Source organism: Pyrenophora tritici-repentis, chromosome 2 (genome assembly GCF_003171515.1).
Source record: "Pyrenophora tritici-repentis strain M4 chromosome 2, whole genome shotgun sequence".
NCBI lineage: Eukaryota > Fungi > Ascomycota > Dothideomycetes > Pleosporales > Pleosporaceae > Pyrenophora > Pyrenophora tritici-repentis.
Window position 1 is genome coordinate 5031258 of NC_089391.1, and position 27791 is coordinate 5059048.

General features: G+C 50.3%; 10 protein-coding genes across 10 annotated transcripts; 5 read left to right on the forward strand and 5 right to left on the reverse strand.

Annotated features, from left to right (window-relative positions):
* Nucleotides 1-532: 532 nt before the first annotated feature.
* PtrM4_073690 (uncharacterized protein) lies at nucleotides 533-4338 on the reverse strand (the record flags this gene model as incomplete). The annotated part of the gene is made up of 3 exons (XM_066106067.1): nucleotides 533-3213; nucleotides 3261-4031; nucleotides 4161-4338. 3 exons carry the CDS (start codon nucleotides 4336-4338, stop codon nucleotides 533-535), a joined length of 3630 nt encoding a protein of 1209 aa, XP_065964694.1.
* A 269-nt stretch (nucleotides 4339-4607) lies between these two features.
* PtrM4_073700 (uncharacterized protein) lies at nucleotides 4608-5480 on the reverse strand (the record flags this gene model as incomplete). Its single annotated transcript, XM_066106068.1, has 1 exon — nucleotides 4608-5480. The coding sequence occupies one exon, from the start codon at nucleotides 5478-5480 to the stop codon at nucleotides 4608-4610; it is 873 nt and encodes a 290-aa protein (XP_065964695.1).
* Nucleotides 5481-6421: 941 nt separating this feature from the next.
* PtrM4_073710 (PRP38-assoc domain containing protein) lies at nucleotides 6422-12456 on the forward strand (the record flags this gene model as incomplete). The annotated part of the gene is made up of 5 exons (XM_066106069.1): nucleotides 6422-6753; nucleotides 6798-8765; nucleotides 8819-11353; nucleotides 11434-12349; nucleotides 12415-12456. 5 exons carry the CDS (start codon nucleotides 6422-6424, stop codon nucleotides 12454-12456), a joined length of 5793 nt encoding a protein of 1930 aa, XP_065964696.1.
* Nucleotides 12457-12567: 111 nt separating this feature from the next.
* On the forward strand, nucleotides 12568-13242 carry PtrM4_073720 (Chromo domain containing protein; the record flags this gene model as incomplete). Its single annotated transcript, XM_066106070.1, has 1 exon — nucleotides 12568-13242. The coding sequence occupies one exon, from the start codon at nucleotides 12568-12570 to the stop codon at nucleotides 13240-13242; it is 675 nt and encodes a 224-aa protein (XP_065964697.1).
* A 1306-nt stretch (nucleotides 13243-14548) lies between these two features.
* PtrM4_073730 (uncharacterized protein) lies at nucleotides 14549-15421 on the forward strand (the record flags this gene model as incomplete). The annotated part of the gene is made up of 1 exon (XM_066106071.1): nucleotides 14549-15421. The coding sequence occupies one exon, from the start codon at nucleotides 14549-14551 to the stop codon at nucleotides 15419-15421; it is 873 nt and encodes a 290-aa protein (XP_065964698.1).
* Nucleotides 15422-15690: 269 nt separating this feature from the next.
* Nucleotides 15691-16768, forward strand: PtrM4_073740 (uncharacterized protein; the record flags this gene model as incomplete). Its single annotated transcript, XM_066106072.1, has 2 exons — nucleotides 15691-15868; nucleotides 15998-16768. Coding segments are annotated over 2 exons (949 nt in total), but the record flags the coding sequence as incomplete, so codon positions are not given.
* Nucleotides 16769-16856: 88 nt separating this feature from the next.
* Nucleotides 16857-19496, forward strand: PtrM4_073750 (uncharacterized protein; the record flags this gene model as incomplete). Its single annotated transcript, XM_066106073.1, has 1 exon — nucleotides 16857-19496. One exon carries the CDS (start codon nucleotides 16857-16859, stop codon nucleotides 19494-19496), a length of 2640 nt encoding a protein of 879 aa, XP_065964700.1.
* Nucleotides 19497-21727: 2231 nt separating this feature from the next.
* Nucleotides 21728-22402, reverse strand: PtrM4_073760 (uncharacterized protein; the record flags this gene model as incomplete). The annotated part of the gene is made up of 1 exon (XM_001942394.2): nucleotides 21728-22402. One exon carries the CDS (start codon nucleotides 22400-22402, stop codon nucleotides 21728-21730), a length of 675 nt encoding a protein of 224 aa, XP_001942429.1.
* Nucleotides 22403-23746: 1344 nt separating this feature from the next.
* Nucleotides 23747-24587, reverse strand: PtrM4_073770 (uncharacterized protein; the record flags this gene model as incomplete). Its single annotated transcript, XM_066106074.1, has 3 exons — nucleotides 23747-24022; nucleotides 24073-24522; nucleotides 24585-24587. The coding sequence occupies 3 exons, from the start codon at nucleotides 24585-24587 to the stop codon at nucleotides 23747-23749; spliced, it is 729 nt and encodes a 242-aa protein (XP_065964701.1).
* Nucleotides 24588-24649: 62 nt separating this feature from the next.
* Nucleotides 24650-25326, reverse strand: PtrM4_073780 (uncharacterized protein; the record flags this gene model as incomplete). Its single annotated transcript, XM_066106075.1, has 2 exons — nucleotides 24650-25205; nucleotides 25265-25326. 2 exons carry the CDS (start codon nucleotides 25324-25326, stop codon nucleotides 24650-24652), a joined length of 618 nt encoding a protein of 205 aa, XP_065964702.1.
* Nucleotides 25327-27791: the final 2465 nt, after the last annotated feature.

Sequence of the window (27791 nt, forward strand, 5' to 3'; positions counted from 1 at the left end):
CACAACCCACACGCTCTCTTTCAAACCTTTTGTTGAGAATACAGTCCGTAAGTGACTTGGTGGTATCAAGCGGAGGAGTAGTCACATGATTGGTGACACGTGCAGGTGGGTCCTAGCGGGGAGCTTGGACGCAGCTGCACGCAACACGGATCTACGAACGTGTGAATAGCTCCTTAGTCAATACAATACGAATCTGTACCACCACCACCGTTGTGCCTTAGAGAGCGCTCTATTAGGTAGTCATACTACTACTAATAGTGCCAGCTTGTCAGATATTCACTCTCATCTGGAATACTGATGAAATAGGTAATAATGGTGATGATATTGATTGTTGATTGTTTGTTGGTTCTGTCTACGGTTGTGGGCACACCTGGGGGGTGCCAAGCCTTCCTGTGATCCGATTGGCTCTCTCAGATGCCGGGTCGCGCTAGTCTAACCCAGCGTCTGTACGCTCTCATCTTCAACAGTGCTATTATCTGACACACCCCTTCAGCTTGGACGCTCTTCACGCTTGCAAGCTGGGCACTTAGTCCTACTCAAGGCTTACCACGAGATTTTCAAGTTTCTCTTGAATTTCTTCGAGCGGTGCCGAGTTTCTCGCCAGGATTTCCTTAGCGGGGACTAGTCCTAGTTGTTCTAGGAATTCTGGCCATTTGTTTGGTGGCAATGATTTGGTGAGACCGTCGGCGATCATATCCGCGGTAGGTATGTACTCTACGGAGATCCGGCCTGTCGACACCTCCTGTCTGATCCAGTGATTGTGTATGTCGACATGTCTGAGTTTGGTTTGAAGCTTTGAGACCTCCTCGGTGACTAGGCGAATAGTCTGTTTGTTGTCGCATTGAATAGTGATACTAGGGGTGTCAAGCTGGATGTTCAGCTCCTTGAGGAGACGGGACAGGAATAGAGCTTCCTTAGCCACTTGAGACAGGGCGAGAAGCTCGGCTTCTGTCGTTGATGTTGTAACAGTGTCTTGTTTGTTTGCTTTCCATGCGATGAGTCCATTAAAGAGCTTAATCGCGTAGCCTTGTGAGCTCTTCCTGTCTAGGGTATTGTCGGCAAAGGAGGCGTCGCTGGCTATCTGCAGTCCAGTGCCTCCTCCAAGTTGTAGCGCGAGGTGTTTTGTCGCTAGTAGATATAGAAGAACACGGTCGGCAGCGTTGTGGTGCTCTAGTCCTGGATTGGAGAGAAAGCGGGCGAGCCGCGACGTCGCAAAGGCGATGTCTGGTCTGGTAGTTACAGCTGCGAAGAGGAGTGAGCCTATCTTGCGCTGGTATTTGTTGATCTCTGATGGGCAGGCGAGCCCATCTCTAGGGAGTAGCTCGGCAGTCGCCATCGGCGTGTCGTGTCTAATGTCGGTACGGTCGGCCAGTCTACTGATCTTGTCTGCGTAGGCCGCCTGCGACAGTTGGATCGTCCTTGATTTGCGATCTCTGATGATCTCGACGCCGAGGAACCATTGTAGGTCATTTCCTCCTGTGAAGAGGTACTTCTCCTGTAGGCGGGCAATTGCCTGCTGGGCGGATTGCTCCATGTCTTTGTGGTATGCTAGTATGATGTCGTCCACGTAGAAGAAGATAATGATGCCGCCTTTGATGAGACAGCAGGGCTCGTGCGGTACTTCTTGGAAACCGAGTTCTTTGAGAGTGCTTGTGAACTCTTTCTGCCAGAGGAGCGGGGATATGCGCAGTCCATACAATGCCTTGTTAAGCTTGAGTATAGTACCTGGCTTCTGATGGCCGCGTGGCATTCTCATGAATACTTCTCGGTCTATTGTCGCATGCACGAAGGCGTTTGTCACGTCGTACTGTTTGAGCTCTAGGTCGTACTTTGCCGCAATTGCGGTTAGCATTCGGAACGACCGGCTTGCGAGTGTTGCCGCGTAGGTGTCTTGCGATGTGATGTTTCGCTGCTGATCACCGCGGACGACTAGTCGTGCCTTGCACTTGAGTAGTCGGTGATGCTTGTCAAGTTTGTAGGTGTATACCCACATGCAGTCCAGGATTTGTTGTCCTGTTTGCTTGATTTTCTTTATAGGGATCTCTGTCCATGAGTTCATTTGATGGTGGCTTGCCAGATGGGACTGTTCTGCTTCTTTGAATAGTTCTCCCATTGGGTGGTCCTCAAGCTTAGTTCGGCATGTTGGCAGAGGTGGTAGCTGACTGCGATGGGGCTTCAAGCCTTTGGCGAGCATTCTCACAATCGCAGCCTTGTCCATAGCTACTCCTCTGTATTCTCCAACCTTTCCGGCCTGGGTACCCGCCATGAACGCTGCTGCCCATGGGGCAGTCTTAGGGGTTCCTTGTCGATCCTTCTCATCTAGCGATGCTCCTGCCATTAGCCGCGCGAGCAACGCTGCGGGTGGCGGTGTCGCCGGAGGTGTCGGGTAGCTGTCCCGGATTTTTCTCCCTTGATAGTATCCTGGCTGGTCGCCCTCGCTGTCCTGAGCGAGTGACTCCTCCGGTGGACTGTCCTCATAGAAAGACTCCGTCTCTGGTTGCTGCGCTGGTGTTGGCAGCTCAATGGTCCTCACGTGTGTCGCGATTTCTTCTAGCGTATTGTGCATGAGGTTGTCCATTAGGTCTTCGGTTTTGCCATCGAAGATTGACTGTTCGTCGAAGACAACGTCTCTAGTGCTTATCACTTTGGCGAGTGACGGTATCCAGATTCGGTAGATGTTTGATGACCGGTATCCGACTAGGTATCCGATCCATGCCTTTGGGTCGAGGCGTTGTAGGCGCGACTTCCCTCTGTGGGTGTCGTCTGTCATGGCGAAAGCTTTGCAGCCATATGCCTTAAGATGAGTGAGGTTTGGTTTTCGGAGAGATGTGACTATTCCGTTGCTAAAAGCTACTCGTGTGAAGAAGACTTCGTATGGTGTCTTCCAGTGATTGTTGTAGTTTGGGGTTCTGTTGTAGAGATAGACTGCGGCTCGAGTGATTTCTGGCCACAATTCCCAAGAGAGATTGGCGTCAAGTCGCATTGCGCGTGCCTTCTCCTTGTTCACACCCCCTGAGCGCTCGGCTCCACCGTTTTGTGCCTGTGTGTCTGGGGCTGAGGGCTCGACTCTGATGCCCTGTGTTGCCAGCCATCGCTCGACATCTGGCTTAACAGTTGTGATCTCGTTGTCAGACTCTATGGTCTTAACGGATATATTGTAATGGTTCTTCATAAATGAGAAGAAAGTTGTGAGCAGCCGGATAATAGACTTGGCTGTCGGTTGTCGGTAAAGTATAAGTCCCATTGGAGGCCTGAGAAACGATCGGTAATGAGCATTTGGCTCTTCTCTTTTGTGATCGCCTGGACTTCGTATGTATGGAAGTCGATAGCAAGTCGCTCTCCTGGGCCTTCGTCGTTTGTTCGCGGTAGGCGTCGTATCTGTCTCTTGGACTTGGCTCTTCCGCAGGAGTCGCATTGTACTGTCGTCACCCCTTGAACTCGCACCCCCTCAGACTGCTGCACGAGATGCTCGATTGCTGCTGGTCCCGGGTGGCCGAGTCTCTTGTGCCACAGCATCGCTGAGGCCTTCTTTGGTCCTCGCTGCGTGCGTGCTGTGATGGCTTTTGTGTGGACAAATGCCTGGGCTAGAGGATTGTACTCTAATACCCACTGGCCAAAATTTTCTAAGAGGTTGCCAATAACTTGATCGTCTGGTCCTCGTAGGTTGGTTGGGTTTGATTTGGTATCCCACCAGATTCCTCTCTGCCGTAGCAGTCGGAAGGACACTAGATTGCATACGATCTCTGGGCAGATTGCCACATCTCGCAGCACTAGCTTTGTTGTCCTATGCTGATGTTGCAGCGTGATGTCTGTGGTCCCGTATCCCCGTATCCAAATCTTTATACTACCAGCCCATATGTAGTCTCCTAATGATGACGGGCGGTAGTTGTATATCCGATCTGGATTGTTTGTGATGTGGCACGTCGCTCCTGAATCAAGAATGAATGATCGTGCGAGAGGGTACGTGTGCTCGGCTGTCCCACTCCGTGCGATGGTAGTGAACGCGGCGTCTACGTCCGTAATCTTTCGGCCTTCTAGTCATTCGATTGGTGACTGAGAGTACTCCGGCGTTGGTGTATGTGATTGTTTCAGAGCTGGCGTGCGTGTACGGGATCTGCATTGTCCGCGGATTAGCCCTTGCAGCTGTGTATCATTCTTACATTTAAACTGTACTAGTTCATTTGTAGCTTCATTTGGTGTCCACCACTCTGGCGCTAGGTCTGGATTGACATAGTAGCATGCTCTGAGTTCATGATATTGATAACACGCTGGGCATTTCTGCCCGGAGGTAGTCCCTTCACTTTGCGCTGAGGACCGCTTCTGTGCTGGCTTTCTCATGGCTTGTGAGGTTTGTGGTTGTTTACGAGGACGTCCCCGATACTTTGTTTGCGAGGTATTCCCCGGATTCAAGTTGGTAGATGGCGCGGTGACCCCACTGCTCGGCGTCCCGCGCAGTGGCTGGTAGGATTAGACTCCGCAACAATCAATTCAATCCGGTCACTCTCCTAGACCCACTTACCTATCTAGGTAGGGCTTAAACTCCTATAGGTAACTACTAGGCTTAAAGCGGTAATCAATCAATCCAATCTGAACCTTCTAGGACCCACTTAATTGATTGTTGCGGACTGTGGGTAGGATGCACCTCCAGCGAGAGTTGTATCATCATGTGTGCTTTCATCGTAAGCTGCCATAGCTGCTTTGTGCTTCCCTGATCTAAAAAGGGGATGGTGCATCATCATGTGCTCTCGGAACCGATTCATCATCTCCTTTCGGCTCATCCCAGCTGCCCATCGTCCGTTCTCTTGGAAGTTTACGGCCCAGATAGGTACTGTTTTCTGGACGGCCACCAGAAAGTCCTTTGACATCGCATCAAGTTGTGACACTTCTGGTACGCTGTATACTTCAGCTTCCGTGGCGGCTTGGTCATATTCCGCCAGCCACGTGTCCCATTGATTTGGGGTCCTCATTGGTTTGAGGGATGCTAGGTATCTTTCTCTAGCTCGCTCCTTCTCGGTGCGATCGCTCACTCCAACTGTAAGCTTCAAGTTTATAATCCACTCGCGAAGTGTCTTGTCTGGGAGACAGCATGTGCGTAGTAGGTGCGGTGACACGCTTGATTGAATCAGGGTCATGATGTGCTGGAAGCTTGACTGCTCCTTTTCGTATTGGTGTCGGTCGCTTTTGTACTGCTCCATCGACATGCGATAGTACTCGAGGTCTTCTTTAAACGCTTTCTGTCCGCTGTTCGATAGTTCGCTAAGTCTTCCTGGCTCTTCGATGCCAGAAGCTGCTTGGTAGTCAGCAAGGATTGGGATTCTAAGGTCGGTAGGCCTCCGGAGGGGCTGAGTAGTAGTCTTTGGGTCAATCTTATCCCAAATATTGTGTGCTATGCAACGCGCTTGCAGTTGTAGCATCCAACCGGTGTAGTCTGACTGGTCGCGTAAAGTCACGGTCGCGTCGCGGGTGGTAAATGTCGTCATTTTGGTAGGTAGGTAAAGATAGTGAGACTCTTAATTGTCAGATATTCACTCTCATCTGGAATACTGATGAAATAGGTAATAATGGTGATGATATTGATTGTTGATTGTTTGTTGGTTCTGTCTACGGTTGTGGGCACACCTGGGGGGTGCCAAGCCTTCCTGTGATCCGATTGGCTCTCTCAGATGCCGGGTCGCGCTAGTCTAACCCAGCGTCTGTACGCTCTCTGTCATGGATCAAACCCGCGACCTCTAGTAAGCGAGGTGGCCCGTGCGCCTTAAGCGAAGGCCACAGCCGAACACCAAAGTTCGACCCGCGCAGGTCTTCGAACCTGCACGCAATATCTCACTTAGTACTTAATACAGATACGGTCATCTCAACTATTGACGTCCCTCACACTATATTGCGTCTACCATACGGTACCTAGGACACGCGCGGAAAGTGACCGCACCGAAGAACTCAGCGCGCAATCAGTATTGCTCGTGACAGCAACCCCGCAACCCCGCGGCTGAGACGGCGACAACTCGTCCCCATCTTCGGTCACAGACCCGCATCAGGATAGCTCGCGCGCCGCCAACTGGGACTTTGAGGCTCTGTTATACGACTGCGGAGTGGAACTCAATTGTCATTGGCCCTCGTACGCGCGCGATACAAGCTATTGTGCTGACAGCGGAAGGCGTGTTGTGCTAGAAGCCCATCATCGAAGGACGTTGCCAGTACCGCGTCGCGATTGAGAGTATCGCGATTGCACTGGAACGATTGCGACGGTATCGCATCACCTTGGTGACTGGTAGACGGTTTGGCTCACCGCTTTACTTCGAGCAAGGAGTCAGGAGTGTGACAGCAAATAATCAGCTGTGCTCCCCGCCCACATTTGACGCACTCTCTCACAATCATAACCACTCTCTTTCTCCACCTACATTAACCACACCCAACACCTTAAATGTTTAGAACTATCAACGCCATTAGCGACAACGTCTCTACCGGCGGCCGCCACCCCCGCCGATCTAGCGACATGCAGCCTCCTCCACAGCCCAGCGTGACTGACTTCCCTATTGGCCGCAAGAAGCGCAAAGACAAAGCGCCCGCGACCCCCGCAGCCAAGACTCCAGCCGCGAGCGACCTAAGGATACTGCATCCGACACCCAACAAACTATTAGCCAAGGCCCCGCTCCTAAGCATGAGCCTGTTCGTCGATCCGAACCAGGCCGTCGAAGCACCTTCGGCTACCCCGCACTTCCAGTTACAGAAGGAGACAGCCAAGAGCCCACAATGGTACCACACGACCCTGCCGACATCTACGATGTTATAGTTGGCAGTTGTCGACTCCAATCCCTCAGAAACAAGAACGTCTTGTCTGCCAAGATTACTCACTCTGAGTTCACGTTCATCACTATTGTACAAAACGAGACTGAGGATGAATTTGAGCTGTACCTAGGCCGAGAATCTCCCCTGGAAGAATTCCAAGTCCCCGTCTGCACTGACGACGACTTATTGGAGCTAGCCACTTCAAACACCGCGTTCCTGCGCTCTCTAGCTATTGAGCTCATGAAGTTCGCCGCTGCTTGCGCTCCTATCCTGGACGCGAACATCGATGCAATAACCAAGGAAGCTCACGAAGCCGCTGTTAACCGCTTACGCCTTCGCATCACTAAGGCTGAAGCTAAGCTTAGCTGGTACGAGAAGGAAGTCTCAAAGCTGACTGAGACTATTGAGACTACTAATGCTGAGTTGGAACACACCAACCGAGAGCGTAATGAGCTTAAGCTAGAGGTCGAGCGCTTTTATCGTCCTTCATCCTCCAAGACCGCCGGTTGCACTAACCCTACTCACCAAGACTGGTATGAGGACTGGAAACACGAAGAAGCGCAGTCCATTAAGTTCCACGGCCTGTACGAGGAGTTCTTCAGGAAGCACCAGGAAGAGCGCGCCCGCGCAGACCGCTATCACCAGCAGCGCGCAGAACGCGACGCCGACTACGAAGATGTGGTCGCCCAGAACTGCGCACTTGAAGAACAACTTGTCCAAGCTACTGAGAATACCCGCAAGCTAGAGACCTCTCTAACTCAGCAACAGCGTGAGTACAATGACGTTGTTGCGCGCCTTCAGCGATATGATCATAACTTCCGCCCGTACACCTTGCAGCGTCGCGAGGACCGCGGTCGTAACAGTCATCTATCTACTCAGCGCAACCGACGACACGAGTCACCTGAGCGCCGTACAGATCGCCGCACTGCATCACCTAACCCGTATCCTAGCCGACAAGCCACTCCTGTTGTTACTCGGCCTGCGCCTCGCCCTCGCGGCGACTCTCACTCAAGATCGCGCTCCCGCTCCCGCCGAGATCGCGCGAATCCGTTGAACCAAGATCCTCACCGATATATCCCTCCTCCATACAACGGCCAGCAATCAGTACAACAGGCAGCGTCCACAGTTGGAGGTCTAAGCCTTTCCTTTAAGCTCCCCGACATTGAAGTCTGGAAAGGCAACGATGATACCAAGAACTACGACAAGTGGCGTCGGTCAGCCATCCAGAAGTGCGAATCTCTGCCTGAAGACAAGCAATTGGCCTACTTGGAGATGAAGGTGGACGGCGCAGCATGGCAATATATTGACGATCTCAAGTTCGAACACTACTTGGACCTTCTTGAAGGACTGGACCCATACTACGCGCGCTCTACCTACGAGAAGGTCTCAGAAGCACAGTCGCAACTCGCTGATGGCTCTCTCAAGATGGGATCGTCTGAATCCTTTGCAGATTGGCGTGGGCGCTTTATGAGCGTGTGTCGCCTAGTGAAGCTTCCAGACAGCGCCATGATTGGCTACGCTCGCGCTTTCCTGCGACCTGGCCTCGCCGCCGCCGCCTCACACGCCTTTGACGATGAGCAAGAGAATGCTCTTGTCAAGTTCCTTGACGCCGCCCGCAAGTCTGATCTAACACAGAAACAGATTAATCAAGGCAAGACCGCTGCTGACAAACCTCGCACCAAGCCGCGCACGCGCTCCCCAAATGATCGTAATCCTGCACGAAAGGCTCGCTCTGGCCGAGGACAACATCGCGAAGCTACTACGACGCGCACAGAGTGGCAGAAGGACGCAATGGCTAAGGCTAAGGTCTGCTTCCGTTGTGGCGAGACTGGTCACCAGGCGCGCGATAAGAAGGGTTGCGCAATCTTAGACTGGGACCAAATCAAGCCTAAGCTTAGTAGTATGCATCTCTATGCTATGGGAGCGGACTTCGACGCCGAAGACGACGACTCTAATGCTTCCACTGAAGAGGAGCCTGAGTTGGACGACATGGGCGAGCCAGTTTCGGAAAACTAGACGCTCCTGATAACAGTCGCATTCAGGAGCTAGACTGGCGCAAGGACATACAACAGAACCGCGAGACGCGAGAAAACCATAACCGTCTCAAGGTCGCTGCCGCCAGGATACTATCTCCAGAAGTCGGAGATCAGGACAACTCACAAGACGTCCAAGACCACTACATCTCTGCGATCGCCGTTAAGGGCCATCTTCGATCTACTAAACAACTACGTTACGACTCCTACACCCTCACTTCTTCTAAGGAATGGAAAAAGACAACTACTCTTATCGACACAGGCGCTAGCGCTTCCTTTGTGAACAGGCGATGGGCTAAAGCCATGGGCCTGCCCATAATGTCTACCTCTTCACCTATCCAGCTTTCTCTCGCGGATGGGAAGGTTGTTGATACATTGAATGAAGCCGTGGAAATCCAAGTCAAACACGGCAGCCACTTATCACCAGTCGTGTGCTTCGTCGCTGACGTAGGAGACTTTGATCTTATCCTTGGTATGACTTGGCTGGAAGACCACGACCCCGGTCTCACCTTCTCACCGCGGAGCATGAAGTTCTCTTCTTCACATTGTACTTCATGTTGTCTCGACCACGGTCTCCCTGAGACAGTATACGGCGACGGCAAGACTCCATCACTTTCAGAATCTCGGCAAACCACGCCCGTGGGCGAGATCTGCATTATCACCGCCAAGGCCGCCTACCTCATGGCTGCGCACAACCCAGACGAAGCCATCTGGGTCGAACCACAAGACTGGGAGAAGCTTGCTGACCCTCCAGACGACAATAACGATTGCGATTTAGACTCCTTCAAACGCAACATCGCCCGCCTCGCCGCCGTCACACAAGAGGACTACGACCACTATATGAACAAGATGGAGAGTCCACATATGACGGAAGCGGAGATCCGCAAACTGGTGCCAGACTGGTTGTACAGCAAGATGCCAGACTTGTTCAGTCCTATACAAGCAGGGAAGTTGGCACCTCATCGCGAAGGCGTTGACCATGAGATTGACACCGACGGACGCATTCACAAGCCTAAGATCTATGGGCTCACACGAACGGAGACCAGGGCCATCAAGGCCTACATCGACGACATGCTCGGACGCGGATTCATCCGACCGTCCACATCTCCGTACGCGTCACCTGTCTTAGTTGTCAAGAAACCAGGTGGCGGACTTCGCATCTGCGTTGACTACCGTCAGCTCAACGCCATCACCAAGAAGAACCGCAACGCTCCACCCTCCATCAAGGAAACGCTGGCCCGCATGGCCAAGGTACGATGGATGACGATTGTCGACGTTGTGGCTGCATTCAACACTGTTCGGATCAAAGAAGGCGATGAAGAAAAGACAGCCTTTCTCACTCGGTATGGGCTATACGAATACGTTGTCATGCCCTTCGGCCTCTGCAATGCGCCTGGCACTTTCCAGACCTTTATCAATGAGACACTCCGCGAGTACCTTGACGATATCTGTACAGCTTACCTCGACGACGTCCTTATATACACCTGCGACGATGACGAGTCAGTTCATGAAGCCGACGTCATCAAGGTCCTCTCTAAGATACGCGACGCTGGCCTCCATCTTGATCCCACGAAGTGCAAATTCAAGGTCAAGAAAGTGAAGTACCTAGGCCTCATCCTCACTACAGAGGGCATCGAAATGGATCCAAAAAAGGTCTCCACTATACTAGACTGGCAAATACCGCGCTCAGTCAAAGACGTCCAGTCTTTCCTTGGTTTCGCCAACTTCTACCGTCGCTTCATCAAAGGCTTCTCCTACATCGCAAAAGCCTTGACAGAACTCACGCGCAAGGATGGCGAAGGCAAGGACCAGAGACATCAGTTCCCGCTCATCGCTGATAGCAAAGCTATACAAGCTTTCCATCGACTTAAGGACGCCTTTAAGACTGCAGGAGTCCTTGCACACTTCGATCCTGACCTAGAGACTTGGTTGGAAACCGATGCCTCAGATTTCGTTACTGCAGCTATCCTCTCTCAGAAGGACGCGACAGGAGTCCTCCGCCCAGTTGCTTTCCTATCGCACAAGATGAACCCTGCGGAATGCAATTATGAGATATACGACAAGGAACTCCTAGCTATTGTCAACGCCTTTGAGCAATGGCGCTTTGAGCTGTCTGGTACTGATGATCCTATTATGGTGTTGTCTGACCATCAAGCCCTTCAGACCTTTATGACCACAAAGCGCCTCAACAGACGCCAAGCCCGTTGGGCGGAATTCATGGCAGAGTTCAACTTCATTATCAAGTACAGGCCAGGCAAGCAGGGCACGAAGCCAGACGCTTTGACAAGGCGTCCTGGCGACCTACCCGAGTCACCCGACGACATCCGCCGTCGGCATCAACTCCAGGTAGTCATCAAGCCTGACCAAGTCGATCCTGAAGCGCGCGTCTGCACCATCAACATCGCCAAGGATGGAGGTTCTCGCCATGCAGTCTACCTCGCAAATCTCATCACACAGCGCACCCTTCCTGACTCTATCCCCGCAGTCGCGCAAATGCTGTATCAACTTAGCGAGGAAGACAACATCTCTGAACGGTACGCCGTCCTCGCCGCACTGCCTGGCATCGAGCCTGAGGGGGAGAAAACGGCGTCTCCCATGACCTCACGAGCAAAAGATCGCTCTGTGCAGCCGATAACGTTACAATCTCGCCTATTACAACGCCAATCGCCGCAACTAGTGCGCCCGCGATACCAAACGAGACGCCCGCCGCAATTAATGTGCCCGCGCCACCGAACAACGAGCTGACTATTGATGCTCTGCTTGACAATATCAAGGCAGCATACAAGGATGATAAGGTGTTGCAGGCGATCGTCAAAGCCAAGAAGGACGGCCTACGACGCCTGCCGTTCAAACTCATACATGGAGAAGAGCACCTCAGGCTGGAACTTGGCGATTGCGAGATCACCGACGAACTACTCTATGTGCGCAACAAGGTCTACGTCCCCGCCGGCGCCGTTCGCACCCAAGTTATTGAACAAGCCCACAAGAGCGTCTGCGGTGGCCACAGCGGCAAACATGAGTTATACTCCAAGCTGTCGCGATGGTATTACTGGCCTAGGATGACCACGGACGTCGCGCAATATGTACGCGCGTGTCTGACTTGCAAGAGGAGCAAAGCATACCGAGAAGGCAAGCATGGGCTGCTGCATCCGCTACCAATCCCCAGCAAATACTGGTCCAGCATCTCTATAGACTTCATCACTCACCTGCCGCCCTGCAGGCATAACGGTCAAACGTTCACTGACATCCTCGTGGTAGTCGACCGACTCACCAAGAAGAAGAAGTTCATCCCAATGGCTAGTATGACCACCGACGCCCTTGTGGTAGCCTTTATCGAATACATCTGGCGAGAAGAGGGCTTTCCTGAGGAGATTATCTCAGACCGTGGAGCGCAGTTTGTCTCTTACTTTTGGAAGCGACTATGCCAGCGTCTGGGTGTACGCCCGAAGTTCTCGACCGCTCACCATCCCCAGACTGACGGACAAACCGAGAACGCGAACTCCTACCTCAAGCAATACCTACGCGCCTATGTCAACTACGAGCAGGATAACTGGGCGCTTTTTCTGCCAATAGCTGAATTCGAAGCCAACTCCAGCACCAGCAGCACAACTGGCAAGTCGCCTTTCTTCGCGACTAAAGGATACAACCCACGGAGTGGCATTGAACCCCTGCGCCAGCGCCAGGCGCTGCGACCTTGACTGCGCCTGCGCAACAAGAACGTCTCAACGCTGACGCTTTCGCGGATCGCATGAAAACGCTGCAGGACGAGCTGCGAGCTTCAATGCAATGGGCGCAAGCAAAACAAGCAGAATACGCCAATGAAGGAAGGCTACCCGCACCAGCTTTCAAAGTCGGCGACCAAGTGATGCTGGACACTCGCAACCTACGGACGAAAAGACCCTCCGCGTCATTAGACCTAAAGAACCGCGGTCCCTTTACTATCGTTCGCGCCATCAACAACACCGCATACGAGCTAGATCTTCCCGCTAACATGAAGCGCATCCACAATGTTTTCCACCCATGGCTCTTACACTTGGTTGACGACAACCCACTTACTGGACAAACACAAGATCCTGAGGTCCCTGCGGAGTTCGACCCAGAAGTGGAAGACGACACTGAATACACTGTCGAAGCAATCGAAGACTGCCGCATTAATAAGAAGCTTAAGGATCCTGCCGCCCGCGGTCGCAAGGGCAAGACTACCCAAGGCCTGCTCCAATACTTGGTACGATGGGCAAACTATCCCGACGGCCCCGACAATCCTTCATGGGAACCATACATGAACCTCGCGGACTCCGCTGACACTGTGACGCGCTATCACCTTGATCACCCAAACAAGCCGCCTATGCACAGGAAGTTTAAGTCTCTCACAGGCAAACAAGATATGCTGGTTATGCGACTTCACGCTCTTAGTCGTGTCTAGCCAGTGGTGACAACAGCAGACAAGACCAACAATAAGACTGGGATAATATAGTTGTGCTTGCTATAATCGAGGGCGTCGATAAGTTGTGCTAGAAATAGGACTTATAGACGCTGTGCTCGTGGCAAGGACTAGACTGTCAAAGTTACTATTGTTAAGACAAGATGCTAAGGTCACCACGCCACGATGATGATCCATAATTACTGTGCACAGACAACGGGAATAGAATGTAGTAATGGAATGGACACTGCAAGCGACACGCTTGGTATGCAGCAGTTTTGCGATATAGGTATCTCCTTTGTATACAATTTTAGGCAAAAAAAAAAAAAAAAAAAAAAAAGGCAGTTCGAGCGTTGGAACTTGCTCTCTTTTTTGGGGGGGTAGTGTCATGGATCAAACCCGCGACCTCTAGTAAGCGAGGTGGCCCGTGCGCCTTAAGCGAAGGCCACAGCCGAACACCAAAGTTCGACCCGCGCAGGTCTTCGAACCTGCACGCAATATCTCACTTAGTACTTAATACAGATACGGTCATCTCAACTATTGACGTCCCTCACACTCTCATCTTCAACAGTGCTATTATCTGACACAGCTTCTCAATAAAAACTGTATTTCTTACTATAAGAGCCCGCTGCTACATCTCTTTCTATCTACCACACTGCTCTTTAGCACTAGCGCCTACTCCAGATCTACTCTAGAATAGGAGCACGCAAAACATCCTCCAAACTGTACTACCCCAAAGAAACTACTCATAGAAAACACCTATATAGAACGGCCTAGGCCAAAGTCTTGCATAGTCTCTGACTGAAAAGGACTCTAAATGGAATAATAATAATAATAATGTTGAGAATACAGTCCGTAAGTGACTTGGTGGTATCAAGCGGAGGAGTAGTCACATGATTGGTGACACGTGCAGGTGGGTCCTAGCGGGGAGCTTGGACGCAGCTGCACGCAACACGGATCTACGAACGTGTAAATAGCTCCTTAGTCAATACAATACGAGTCGTACCACCACTACCGTTGTGCCTTAGAGAGCGCTCTATTAGGTAGTCATACTACTTGTCAGATAATAGCACTGTTGAAGATGAGAGCGTACAGACGCTGGGTTAGACTAGCGCGACCCGGCATCTGAGAGAGCCAATCGGATCACAGGAAGGCTTGGCACCCCCCAGGTGTGCCCACAACCGTAGACAGAACCAACAAAACAATCAACAATCAATATCATCACCATTATTACCTATTTCATCAGTATTCCAGATGAGAGTGAATATCTGACAATTAAGAGTCTCACTATCTTTACCTACCTACCAAAATGACGACATTTACCACCCGCGACGCGACCGTGACTTTACGCGACCAGTCAGACTACACCGGTTGGATGCTACAACTGCAAGCGCGTTGCATAGCACACAATATTTGGGATAAGATTGACCCAAAGACTACTACTCAGCCCCTCCGGAGGCCTACCGACCTTAGAATCCCAATCCTTGCTGACTACCAAGCAGCTTCTGGCATCGAAGAGCCAGGAAGACTTAGCGAACTATCGAACAGCGGACAGAAAGCGTTTAAAGAAGACCTCGAGTACTATCGCATGTCGATGGAGCAGTACAAAAGCGACCGACACCAATACGAAAAGGAGCAGTCAAGCTTCCAGCACATCATGACCCTGATTCAATCAAGCGTGTCACCGCACCTACTACGCACATGCTGTCTCCCAGACAAGACACTTCGCGAGTGGATTATAAACTTGAAGCTTACAGTTGGAGTGAGCGATCGCACCGAGAAGGAGCGAGCTAGAGAAAGATACCTAGCATCCCTCAAACCAATGAGGACCCCAAATCAATGGGACACGTGGCTGGCGGAATATGACCAAGCCGCCACGGAAGCTGAAGTATACAGCGTACCAGAAGTGTCACAACTTGATGCGATGTCAAAGGACTTTCTGGTGGCCGTCCAGAAAACAGTACCTATCTGGGCCGTAAACTTCCAAGAGAACGGACGATGGGCAGCTGGGATGAGCCGAAAGGAGATGATGAATCGGTTCCGAGAGCACATGATGATGCACCATCCCCTTTTTAGATCAGGGAAGCACAAAGCAGCTATGGCAGCTTACGATGAAAGCACACATGATGATACAACTCTCGCTGGAGGTGCATCCTACCCACAGTCCGCAACAATCAATTAAGTGGGTCCTAGAAGGTTCAGATTGGATTGATTGATTACCGCTTTAAGCCTAGTAGTTACCTATAGGAGTTTAAGCCCTACCTAGATAGGTAAGTGGGTCTAGGAGAGTGACCGGATTGAATTGATTGTTGCGGAGTCTAATCCTACCAGCCACTGCGCGGGACGCCGAGCAGTGGGGTCACCGCGCCATCTACCAACTTGAATCCGGGGAATACCTCGCAAACAAAGTATCGGGGACGTCCTCGTAAACAACCACAAACCTCACAAGCCATGAGAAAGCCAGCACAGAAGCGGTCCTCAGCGCAAAGTGAAGGGACTACCTCCGGGCAGAAATGCCCAGCGTGTTATCAATATCATGAACTCAGAGCATGCTACTATGTCAATCCAGACCTAGCGCCAGAGTGGTGGACACCAAATGAAGCTACAAATGAACTAGTACAGTTTAAATGTAAGAATGATACACAGCTGCAAGGGCTAATCCGCGGACAATGCAGATCCCGTACACGCACGCCAGCTCTGAAACAATCACATACACCAACGCCGGAGTACTCTCAGTCACCAATCGAATGACTAGAAGGCCGAAAGATTACGGACGTAGACGCCGCGTTCACTACCATCGCACGGAGTGGGACAGCCGAGCACACGTACCCTCTCGCACGATCATTCATTCTTGATTCAGGAGCGACGTGCCACATCACAAACAATCCAGATCGGATATACAACTACCGCCCGTCATCATTAGGAGACTACATATGGGCTGGTAGTATAAAGATTTGGATACGGGGATACGGGACCACAGACATCACGCTGCAACATCAGCATAGGACAACAAAGCTAGTGCTGCGAGATGTGGCAATCTGCCCAGAGATCGTATGCAATCTAGTGTCCTTCCGACTGCTACGGCAGAGAGGAATCTGGTGGGATACCAAATCAAACCCAACCAACCTACGAGGACCAGACGATCAAGTTATTGGCAACCTCTTAGAAAATTTTGGCCAGTGGGTATTAGAGTACAATCCTCTAGCCCAGGCATTTGTCCACACAAAAGCCATCACAGCACGCACGCAGCGAGGACCAAAGAAGGCCTCAGCGATGCTGTGGCACAAGAGACTCGGCCACCCGGGACCAGCAGCAATCGAGCATCTCGTGCAGCAGTCTGAGGGGGTGCGAGTTCAAGGGGTGACGACAGTACAATGCGACTCCTGCGGAAGAGCCAAGTCCAAGAGACAGATACGACGCCTACCGCGAACAAACGACGAAGGCCCAGGAGAGCGACTTGCTATCGACTTCCATACATACGAAGTCCAGGCGATCACAAAAGAGAAGAGCCAAATGCTCATTACCGATCGTTTCTCAGGCCTCCAATGGGACTTATACTTTACCGACAACCGACAGCCAAGTCTATTATCCGGCTGCTCACAACTTTCTTCTCATTTATGAAGAACCATTACAATATATCCGTTAAGACCATAGAGTCTGACAACGAGATCACAACTGTTAAGCCAGATGTCGAGCGATGGCTGGCAACACAGGGCATCAGAGTCGAGCCCTCAGCCCCAGACACACAGGCACAAAACGGTGGAGCCGAGCGCTCAGGGGGTGTGAACAAGGAGAAGGCACGCGCAATGCGACTTGACGCCAATCTCTCTTGGGAATTGTGGCCAGAAATCACTCGAGCCGCAGTCTATCTCTACAACAGAACCCCAAACTACAACAATCACTGGAAGACACCATACGAAGTCTTCTTCACACGAGTAGCTTTTAGCAACGGAATAGTCACATCTCTCCGAAAACCAAACCTCACTCATCTTAAGGCATATGGCTGCAAAGCTTTCGCCATGACAGACGACACCCACAGAGGGAAGTCGCGCCTACAACGCCTCGACCCAAAGGCATGGATCGGATACCTAGTCGGATACCGGTCATCAAACATCTACCGAATCTGGATACCGTCACTCGCCAAAGTGATAAGCACTAGAGACGTTGTCTTCGACGAACAGTCAATCTTCGATGGCAAAACCGAAGACCTAATGGACAACCTCATGCACAATACGCTAGAAGAAATCGCGACACACGTGAGGACCATTGAGCTGCCAACACCAGCGCAGCAACCAGAGACGGAGTCTTTCTATGAGGACAGTCCACCGGAGGAGTCACTCGCTCAGGACAGCGAGGGCGACCAGCCAGGATACTATCAAGGGAGAAAAATCCGGGACAGCTACCCGACACCTCCGGCGACACCGCCACCCGCAGCGTTGCTCGCGCGGCTAATGGCAGGAGCATCGCTAGATGAGAAGGATCGACAAGGAACCCCTAAGACTGCCCCATGGGCAGCAGCGTTCATGGCGGGTACCCAGGCCGGAAAGGTTGGAGAATACAGAGGAGTAGCTATGGACAAGGCTGCGATTGTGAGAATGCTCGCCAAAGGCTTGAAGCCCCATCGCAGTCAGCTACCACCTCTGCCAACATGCCGAACTAAGCTTGAGGACCACCCAATGGGAGAACTATTCAAAGAAGCAGAACAGTCCCATCTGGCAAGCCACCATCAAATGAACTCATGGACAGAGATCCCTATAAAGAAAATCAAGCAAACAGGACAACAAATCCTGGACTGCATGTGGGTATACACCTACAAACTTGACAAGCATCACCGACTACTCAAGTGCAAGGCACGACTAGTCGTCCGCGGTGATCAGCAGCGAAACATCACATCGCAAGACACCTACGCGGCAACACTCGCAAGCCGGTCGTTCCGAATGCTAACCGCAATTGCGGCAAAGTACGACCTAGAGCTCAAACAGTACGACGTGACAAACGCCTTCGTGCATGCGACAATAGACCGAGAAGTATTCATGAGAATGCCACGCGGCCATCAGAAGCCAGGTACTATACTCAAGCTTAACAAGGCATTGTATGGACTGCGCATATCCCCGCTCCTCTGGCAGAAAGAGTTCACAAGCACTCTCAAAGAACTCGGTTTCCAAGAAGTACCGCACGAGCCCTGCTGTCTCATCAAAGGCGGCATCATTATCTTCTTCTACGTGGACGACATCATACTAGCATACCACAAAGACATGGAGCAATCCGCCCAGCAGGCAATTGCCCGCCTACAGGAGAAGTACCTCTTCACAGGAGGAAATGACCTACAATGGTTCCTCGGCGTCGAGATCATCAGAGATCGCAAATCAAGGACGATCCAACTGTCGCAGGCGGCCTACGCAGACAAGATCAGTAGACTGGCCGACCGTACCGACATTAGACACGACACGCCGATGGCGACTGCCGAGCTACTCCCTAGAGATGGGCTCGCCTGCCCATCAGAGATCAACAAATACCAGCGCAAGATAGGCTCACTCCTCTTCGCAGCTGTAACTACCAGACCAGACATCGCCTTTGCGACGTCGCGGCTCGCCCGCTTTCTCTCCAATCCAGGACTAGAGCACCACAACGCTGCCGACCGTGTTCTTCTATATCTACTAGCGACAAAACACCTCGCGCTACAACTTGGAGGAGGCACTGGACTGCAGATAGCCAGCGACGCCTCCTTTGCCGACAATACCCTAGACAGGAAGAGCTCACAAGGCTACGCGATTAAGCTCTTTAATGGACTCATCGCATGGAAAGCAAACAAACAAGACACTGTTACAACATCAACGACAGAAGCCGAGCTTCTCGCCCTGTCTCAAGTGGCTAAGGAAGCTCTATTCCTGTCCCGTCTCCTCAAGGAGCTGAACATCCAGCTTGACACCCCTAGTATCACTATTCAATGCGACAACAAACAGACTATTCGCCTAGTCACCGAGGAGGTCTCAAAGCTTCAAACCAAACTCAGACATGTCGACATACACAATCACTGGATCAGACAGGAGGTGTCGACAGGCCGGATCTCCGTAGAGTACATACCTACCGCGGATATGATCGCCGACGGTCTCACCAAATCATTGCCACCAAACAAATGGCCAGAATTCCTAGAACAACTAGGACTAGTCCCCGCTAAGGAAATCCTGGCGAGAAACTCGGCACCGCTCGAAGAAATTCAAGAGAAACTTGAAAATCTCGTGGTAAGCCTTGAGTAGGACTAAGTGCCCAGCTTGCAAGCGTGAAGAGCGTCCAAGCTGAAGGGGTGTGTCAGATAATAGCACTGTTGAAGATGAGAGCGTACAGACGCTGGGTTAGACTAGCGCGACCCGGCATCTGAGAGAGCCAATCGGATCACAGGAAGGCTTGGCACCCCCCAGGTGTGCCCACAACCGTAGACAGAACCAACAAAACAATCAACAATCAATATCATCACCATTATTACCTATTTCATCAGTATTCCAGATGAGAGTGAATATCTGACACTACTACTAATAGTGCCAGCTTCTCAATAAATAATAATAATAAGAGTGTCCGTTAGACTGGCAATCTGCTGCAGTATAAGCTGCAAAGCAGAGTTCGGCTCCTTAGTAGTCATAGTTAGTGTGACGCAACGTAATGTCACGAGAGACTACTGTTACGATTACAAGGAGGAGAACAAGCAACAACGGCAGGACAACGTTGAAGGCGGGGCACAGCGGGTAAGCTCGTGCCGCGCAGTCACGTGACCTGCCCTCCAGGCTTGGCAACACCTCCCAGTGTATCCATGGAGGGCGTTGACCTCCATGGAAGGCAAGGAGGGCAGACCTCAACATGGAGGGCACACTCACTATATAATAGTAAGCAATGAGCCCTTACGGTTCATTGTGTTCAACTTCGAAATCTAAGGATTAGTACTTGATTCTCAACTCCCCGTATATTACATCGATCTACCAACCGTGCTATACAACCTCGTGTCCATCGCATCACTCTATCCCCGAGAACCAACCCAAGATCATCTTCGGACGACCTTCACAACTACGTCGCAGTCGAACACAGACAGAAGATAGTCTTGCAGTTCTTTATTGATCGTAGTTACTATCTAGTGTAGATACAAGACGTTGCGTAAGGAAACAGAACAGGTTCAAGTTGCGGTGAGCAGATATAAGCGGGGCCTGTGCGCCTAGCGCGGGGCCTGTGCTGATCTTAGCTAATCAACAGATGCCGGGTGCTTACAGGAGCACCTAGCGTCTATAGCCGTTCAGGTGTCAGGGAATTAGGGTGATTACCGTGACATAGAGTAGGCGCTAGTGCTAAAGAGCAGTGTGGTAGACAGAAAGAGATGTAGCAGCGAGCTCTTGTAGTAGGAAAGTAGTTTTTTAGTTTTATAGAGTAGCTCTCTCTATTAGTTTTGTCGGTATATGAGGTCGGTATAACGAGTCGGTTTGGGGGGTTCGGTAGGTAGAGCGTTCAGTGGTGTAGGCATGTATATTGGATCTATTACAACAATCATAGATTATACATCTAGTGCCTTGTCGGTAGTTTGCTCGTGAGTGTGCTGGTGAACTACAGCAGGTGCTAGAGCTGTTCGGTATAGGGGGTCGGTATATCGTGTCGGTTTGGGGCGTTCGGTAGGTAGGGCGTTCGGTGGTGTAGGCAATTGTATACAGGGATCTATTTACAATCATAGTAGATCTATACATCTACTGCCTTGTCGATAGTTTGCTCGTGAGTGTGCTGGTGAACTACAGCAGGTGCTAGAGCTGTTCGGTATAGGGGGTCGGTATATCGAGTTGGTTTAGGGAGTTCGGTTATAGATGACGTCTAGATATATAGACCTATTGCTTTACAGTAATAGAACTATATACCTAAGGAAGAGCCGTTGCTCTGTCGATTTCGTATAGGGTGCCTTCGATCGAACATCTAAAATCAGTTGGCGCACGGGCCACTTGCAGAGATTTCTCTCAACTAAGGCCAGGTAACAACTCTGTCAAAGTTGCAGCGGCCAGCGCGCCCGCCACAACGCCTGCACGCAAAAGCAGACGTTGGAAACTGATTCTAGGAAGGCATTTCAATGGAATTGAGATGAAAAAAGGGTGATCCAGGACCTTTTTGTCATCTCGAAAAGTTGGTGTTCGATGATTTGAAGCTGGTAGAGTAGCGCTACATTGAGCAATTGTACGTTAAGATAAGAGAAGTGCGTAAACTTGTGTCAGATATTCACTCTTATCCGGAATACTAATGAAATAGGCAACAATATTGATAGATGATGATGATTGATTGTGTTATGTTCTGTCCACGGTTTGTGGGCTCACCTAGGGGGTGCCAAGCCTTACTGTGGTCTGATTGGCTCTCACAGATGCCGGGTCGCACTAGCATCACCCAGCTTCTGTACGCTCTCATCAACAGTGCTATTATCTGACAACTTGGTAGGTGCGGCGCTCGCTTGTACCGGTATAGTAACTGTTTCTTAAGAGCTGTTAAGAGCAGCATTTTGACGAGTGTCTACGTACTTTTCGGTAACATACTCTAAAAATGTCTTGCCGCAATGCTTTATATGACCCTCATTGTCATATCTTGCTTCAACCACCGTGCCTATAAGCCTAGACCGATACTGCTTCCTCCAGTAGTAGACACAGTGCACTATGTGCCACTCATTCGTAGTATGATAAAATTTGTTCGTATCCGCAATGAGGCCCACCTCGGAAGGTACTATAGGTATAGTACCATTGCTGTCTGCAAAATAATCCCAAGCGCCGCCAGGCCCTGGACCTGCCTGGTCGAATTCAGCCGACAATTCTTTATCACGACACCAATCGGGGAGCCAGGCGGAAGCCAATAAGTCGTATTGACAGCCCATAGCTGTTGCTTCAGCAACAGAGCGTCCGCAATAGCATGAGTTGTCCTTCTTAGAAGTAAAGGCGTCGTGTGCACGTTGCACTAGGTCCGCCAGGCCGTACAGCGCGAGGGCAACAATGAACGACTTCCATACCAAGGCAACAATTCGAATCGTCGAGTATTCAGATGGCCTTCGTGCACAATCTAACTCAAGTGGCTCCAACTCTCCGCTGCCCTCATCCAGCCGTTCTCCTTCAGGTTGATCATCTCCTGTAAGTTTTTTGTACGTGGACAACGATGTCAACATCTTAGGTTGCAATATTGCTGACGAATAAGTAGTAGGCTTTCTATTATTTACCTAAGAAGCATAGAAATATTATAAGCTAGCGAAATCTGCGGATTGATAGGGATATCATACCAACAGGGAAGCCAATATAAGAATGGCGTCAGGGTTCAGCAGTTCAGTGTGCCCGGAAGCAAGACATGAAATAAGCGGCCTACAATTGACAAATTAAAATCTTAGTAATTTCGTTTCTAGATGCACATACAGACTAAGTCTATTGTAAAATGGTGAAACAACGCTCTTCAATAGAACCTTTGTTCCTGATTGTGTTAAGAGTGATAAACTTATTGGAGATGAAACAGTGATGTAAAGGTTGAGTCAGGACGGATGTTATATTATATCAGATAAGAATTGTACAGGAGGCTTGCGAGGAACTTAGAAGGCCGCGTCAGTACCTGCATAGGGGTGGATACGGAAATTAAACACGGCACGTACTGTGCATAGTTTGACTTAGGCCCAGGACCTAGAGAGAAGGATCCCTGCTCGTGGCAAACTTTACGTAGTGACACTGTAACTTACCTATGTCATAAGACAGTTTTCGGCATTTCTACGGAGACATTGACTCTTCTTTACTTCTAGCGTGGCAAGCTCTTGCAGCCGACTGGCTTACTAACAAGCATCTAGGCATCTCATTTATAGTTCCGTAAAAGCCCGGAACATTGTTATCCAATCTTCATGTCACGGCGCTGATCCGAAAGATTACGCCAAGAGCCGCTTGGCACAGAAGCCAGGCTATTACTAGCCTCCGCTAGAAGCCGAGCTGGTCAAGACCAAGTGAGCATGCAAAGCAAGCCAATCTAGCCTTCCTAAGTGTAGGGTAATCATTACTTGCATGTACAATCGTTTGACTCCGAGAGCGACGTGACACTAGTGTTATGGATCGAACCGACAACCTCGCTAAACAAGACGCTAGTACCGAATTAGGCACTAGCGTAAGGCTCGTGCGGGAACGACACCCTTCTTGACCGGCCCGGCTTCAAGCCGAGGCAAGCAGACTTGTCAACAAGCAAGAAGCTTGATAAGTTTTGCTTGTTTTGATTGCTTGTAATTAAGTCAATTAAGTCAATTATTGCTGAGATTTTCAAGAAAAGCGGGGGCTACGACGGATCGAATTAGGGTCGCAGCGAATCGATTCGTGTTACTCTAGGGGTCCAACAGTGCGGCACTCGTCAACAGGGAACTAGGAACTAAGAGTAGTGACCATAAATCAATACTTCTTCCAAAGATCATGTCGTAATACTATTGTCTAATCTTACCAAAGCAAAGATCTCCTACCTCTACGTCACTTACAAGAAACTCCTCAGTCTTCTAACCTTGGCCCTTGCTCAAATCGTCAAGACGTGGGTTTAAGGGAGCATGAGTGGGTCCGGAAGCTGGCGGAACTTGGTGTTCGCGCTCAATCTTCTTGTTGGGACTGCGGGGCTCCGGATCAACCGGATATTTCTTGCCGTGATCTTTAGAGATACTTAGGCTTTTAACAAGAGAAGCGGGGGCTACGACGGATCGAATTAGGACCGCCGCGGATCGAACTAGGACCGTGATACAGAGGTGCCTTTCAAAAGTTATTGCTGACAGGGGGGTCTCCTATTTGACCGAGAAACTACCGAAATACAGACAGATCAGTCTCCACGAACTCTTGGCAGGCCTCTGCCTTCCTTGTACTCATTCCCACCTTCAAGTTCAATAATCTTTTGAACATGGATAGGAATTCTCTCTATCCATGCCTGAATCTGTGACTGTGGGAGATCACTCCAGGCCTGCTCCCATGCTTTTGTGGCCTCTCCTCTACTCTTTGGAGCTCCTTTCTTGGTAGTTCTTCTCTTTAACCATGGCCAGGCTGGCTCAATAGCGTTGAGATCAGGTGAGTTACCACACCAGAAGAGCTTCTCCACACTCTCTCGTTGATAGATAATATTCTGGGCCTGGTGAGCATGAGAGGGAGCCTTATCTTCTTGAACAAGAGTACCTGGCCTCTCTCTCATACACTCCTTAGCAAAGGGGATAAGCTTCGGGAGAAGAACCTCAGTCTGATACCGCCACCAATCAATGCCACCTTTATCATTACCACGAGTGAGCTTCCCATTCTCCAGAGATGTCAACAAGCAAGTCAAGCTGGCTTGATTCTTATCGATTGCAGATCACAGACCATTCTCTGGGACGTGCCACTGTGCACGAGCCTCTATATTGTCTGTGATCTGCAATCGATAAGAATCAAGCCAGCTTGACTTGCTTGTTGACATCTCTGCCATTCTCCTTAGTCCATCTCCATTGAGGAGCTCTACCAGGCTTATTCCTTAAGCCTATCCTCTTCATGCCTATAGTAAGCTCCCACTCCTCTCTCATAATAGGCTCTAGGATCTTATTCATCTCTTCAATCTTAAGAGCTGCTTCTCTCTTCTCTTGGGCTGTCTCTGGCCTCCATACATGAAAGGGACCTTTGTAATTATACGTGAAGCAGCCCCAGAACATAAACTCAGAGTATCCCTTCCACCTCTCTCGTATCACAGATCTTGTAAGAGCCTCATCTGCCTTTCTCCACACCCGATACCCACCACGGCGGTGGTTCAGTACGACAGAGGTCTCATCTGACCAGATAACGTTCTTCCAGTCCTCAAGAGTCCAGTGCTGACGAGCGAGACACCAGGTAAGTCTATCTTGTCTCATCTTCTTCGTCAACCCAGGCTTCCTCGTCGGCTTCGTCTTCTTGTATCCTGCTGCCTTGAGGACTCTCCACACCGTGGTAGGAGAGACGTCGTAACCGTAGAGACTAAGATCACCAGCTATGTCAGCACAGCTCTTCTCTCGTCCATAACGGTCACGGCGTACTTTGTCAACAGTAGGTTCATGGATAGCCTCTTGTTTACGTGGGCGGCCTGAGCGAGGAGCATCTTCAAGGTGTTCAGGAAGAACCTTTAGGGTTGGCACAGTCCGCAACAATCAATTAAGTGGGTCCTAGAAGGTTCAGATTGGATTGATTGATTACCGCTTTAAGCCTAGTAGTTACCTATAGGAGTTTAAGCCCTACCTAGATAGGTAAGTGGGTCTAGGAGAGTGACCGGATTGAATTGATTGTTGCGGAGTCTAAGGGTTGGTCCATTTGGCTCAAAGCCTCGAAGGCAGGCTCGGCTGAAGATAGCGTCGATATTATTATATTATTATTATATTTCCATTAGAGTCCTGTATCAGTCGGTGACTATGTAGGACTTTGGCTAAGCCGTTCTATGTATGTTGTTCAATATGGAGTTTCTATAGGTCTTGTACAATTTGGAGGATAGTTGCGTAGTCCAATTTCCGAGCTAGTCTTCCGTTGGCGCGGGTGCTAAAGAGCAGTGTGGTGAACAGAAAGAGATGTAACAGCGAGCTCTTTGCGAAAAGAAATATTGTTTGTAGTTTTATACAGTGTCTGTCTGTTGTTTTGTGTAGGCGTCTGTATATAGGGATCTACAAGAGAGAGAATAGATCTATACATCTAGTGCCTGGTCGATGTTTTGCTCGTGCGTGTGCTAGTGAAAGCAGGTGCTGGAGCGGTTCGGTATATGGGGTCGGTATATCGAGTCGGTTTAGGGCGTTCGGTAGAGAGGGTATTTGGTGTAGGCGTCTGTATATAGGGATCTACAAGAGAGAGAATAGATCTATACAGCTATTGCCTAGTCGATGTTTTTGGGCGTTTTGGTGTAGGCGTCTGTATACAGGGATCTATTATAACCTAACAATAATAGACCTATACAGCTATTGCCTAGTCGATGTTTTGCTCGTGCGTGTGCTAGTGAAAGCAGGTGCTAGAGCGGTTCGGTATATGGGGTCGGTATATCGAGTCGGTTTAGGGCGTTCGGTGGAGAGGGCGTTTTTGGTGTAGGCGTCTGTATATAGGGATCTACAAGAGAGAGAATAGATCTATACAGCTATTGCCTGGTCGATGTTTTGCTCGTGCGTGTGCTAGTGAAAGCAGGTGCTAGAGCGGTTCGGTATATGGGGTCGGTATATCGAGTCGGTTTAGGGCGTTCGGTGGAGAGGGCGTTTTTGGTGTAGGCGTCTGTATATAGGGATCTACAAGAGAGATAATAGATCTATACATCTAGTGCCTGGTCGGTGTTTTGCTCGTGCGTGTGCTGGTGACAGCAGGTGCTGGAGCGGTTCGGTATATGGGGTCGGTATATCGAGTTGGTTTAGGGCGTTCGGGTATAGGTAGCATCTAGATATATAGGCCTATTACTTTGCAGCAATAGAGATATATACCTAAGGAAGAGCCGTTGCTCTGTCGGTTTCGTAGAGGGTGCCTTCGATCGAACATCTAAAATCAGTTGGCGCACGGGCCATTTGCAGAGATTTCTCTCAACTAAGGCCAGGTAACAACTCTGTCAAAGTTGCAGCGGCCAGCGCGCCCGCCACAACGCCTGCACGCAAAAGCAGACGTTGGAAACTGATTCTAGGAAGGCATTTCAATGGAATTGAGATGAAAAAAGGGTAATCCAGGACCTTTTTGTCATCTCGAAAAGTTGGTGTTCGATGAGATAGCGTCGATAGTGCGTGGGGAAATACCCAGGATCTCGCTGATCTGGCTCGTTGATTTGCCCACAAAGCGGGACTTTAAAGTAACAATTATAGCACGTGTGAATGAGTCTGTGTGAGAACGAGGAGCCATTACTAGTATAACTAACCTTTGAGAAACACCAAAGAAAGCGAAGATACTGCTATCTTCAGCTTCAAAAACTCTGACTGTGCCAAGAAATATCGGGCCGATAGATCTACCGCGCTAGCAATAACTTTTGAAAGGCACCTCCGTAGATCGAACTGTACTGTCATAAAGTTGGGGTAGATTACGAATAGATACAAGCATTAAAGTTTGTCGTCTAACGTCCATAGTTGTCAACAAGCCGGCCAAGCCGGCCTGGCTCGTGAGCTTGGCTTGACCGGCTTGTTAGCTATAAATTAGGTGGCTTGGCTTGAAAAGCTTGAGGCTTGAGTCTTGGCATTAGTTTCTTTTAGTGTTGAGTTTCAGCTATCGCTCTCGTCGTCCCATGTGCTCACGTCGTACAAAACGTCCATCTCTGCGTCAGATATCGTTGCCTTTATAGCTACCTCATCGTCGCCTAGGCCAGCTTTTCGCCACCGTCGTACGCACTGTATAGCCGCCAAAAGCTAAGGTTGTATAGCCCGCCGGCGAGGTTCTAATAGATCGCTAAGCTCACTAAACATGCGTTCACACTTGCAGCTCGACGCTAGGATAGAGAGTACGTCAAGCGTAAGCTTGCTAAGGCATAGGTAGCGGTCGCGTAGCGCTACCTAGTATTGTATAGGGTTTCTTGCGTAATCTGAACCCTTCTCCGAGCACGACTCGCTCCTCTTCTACTTA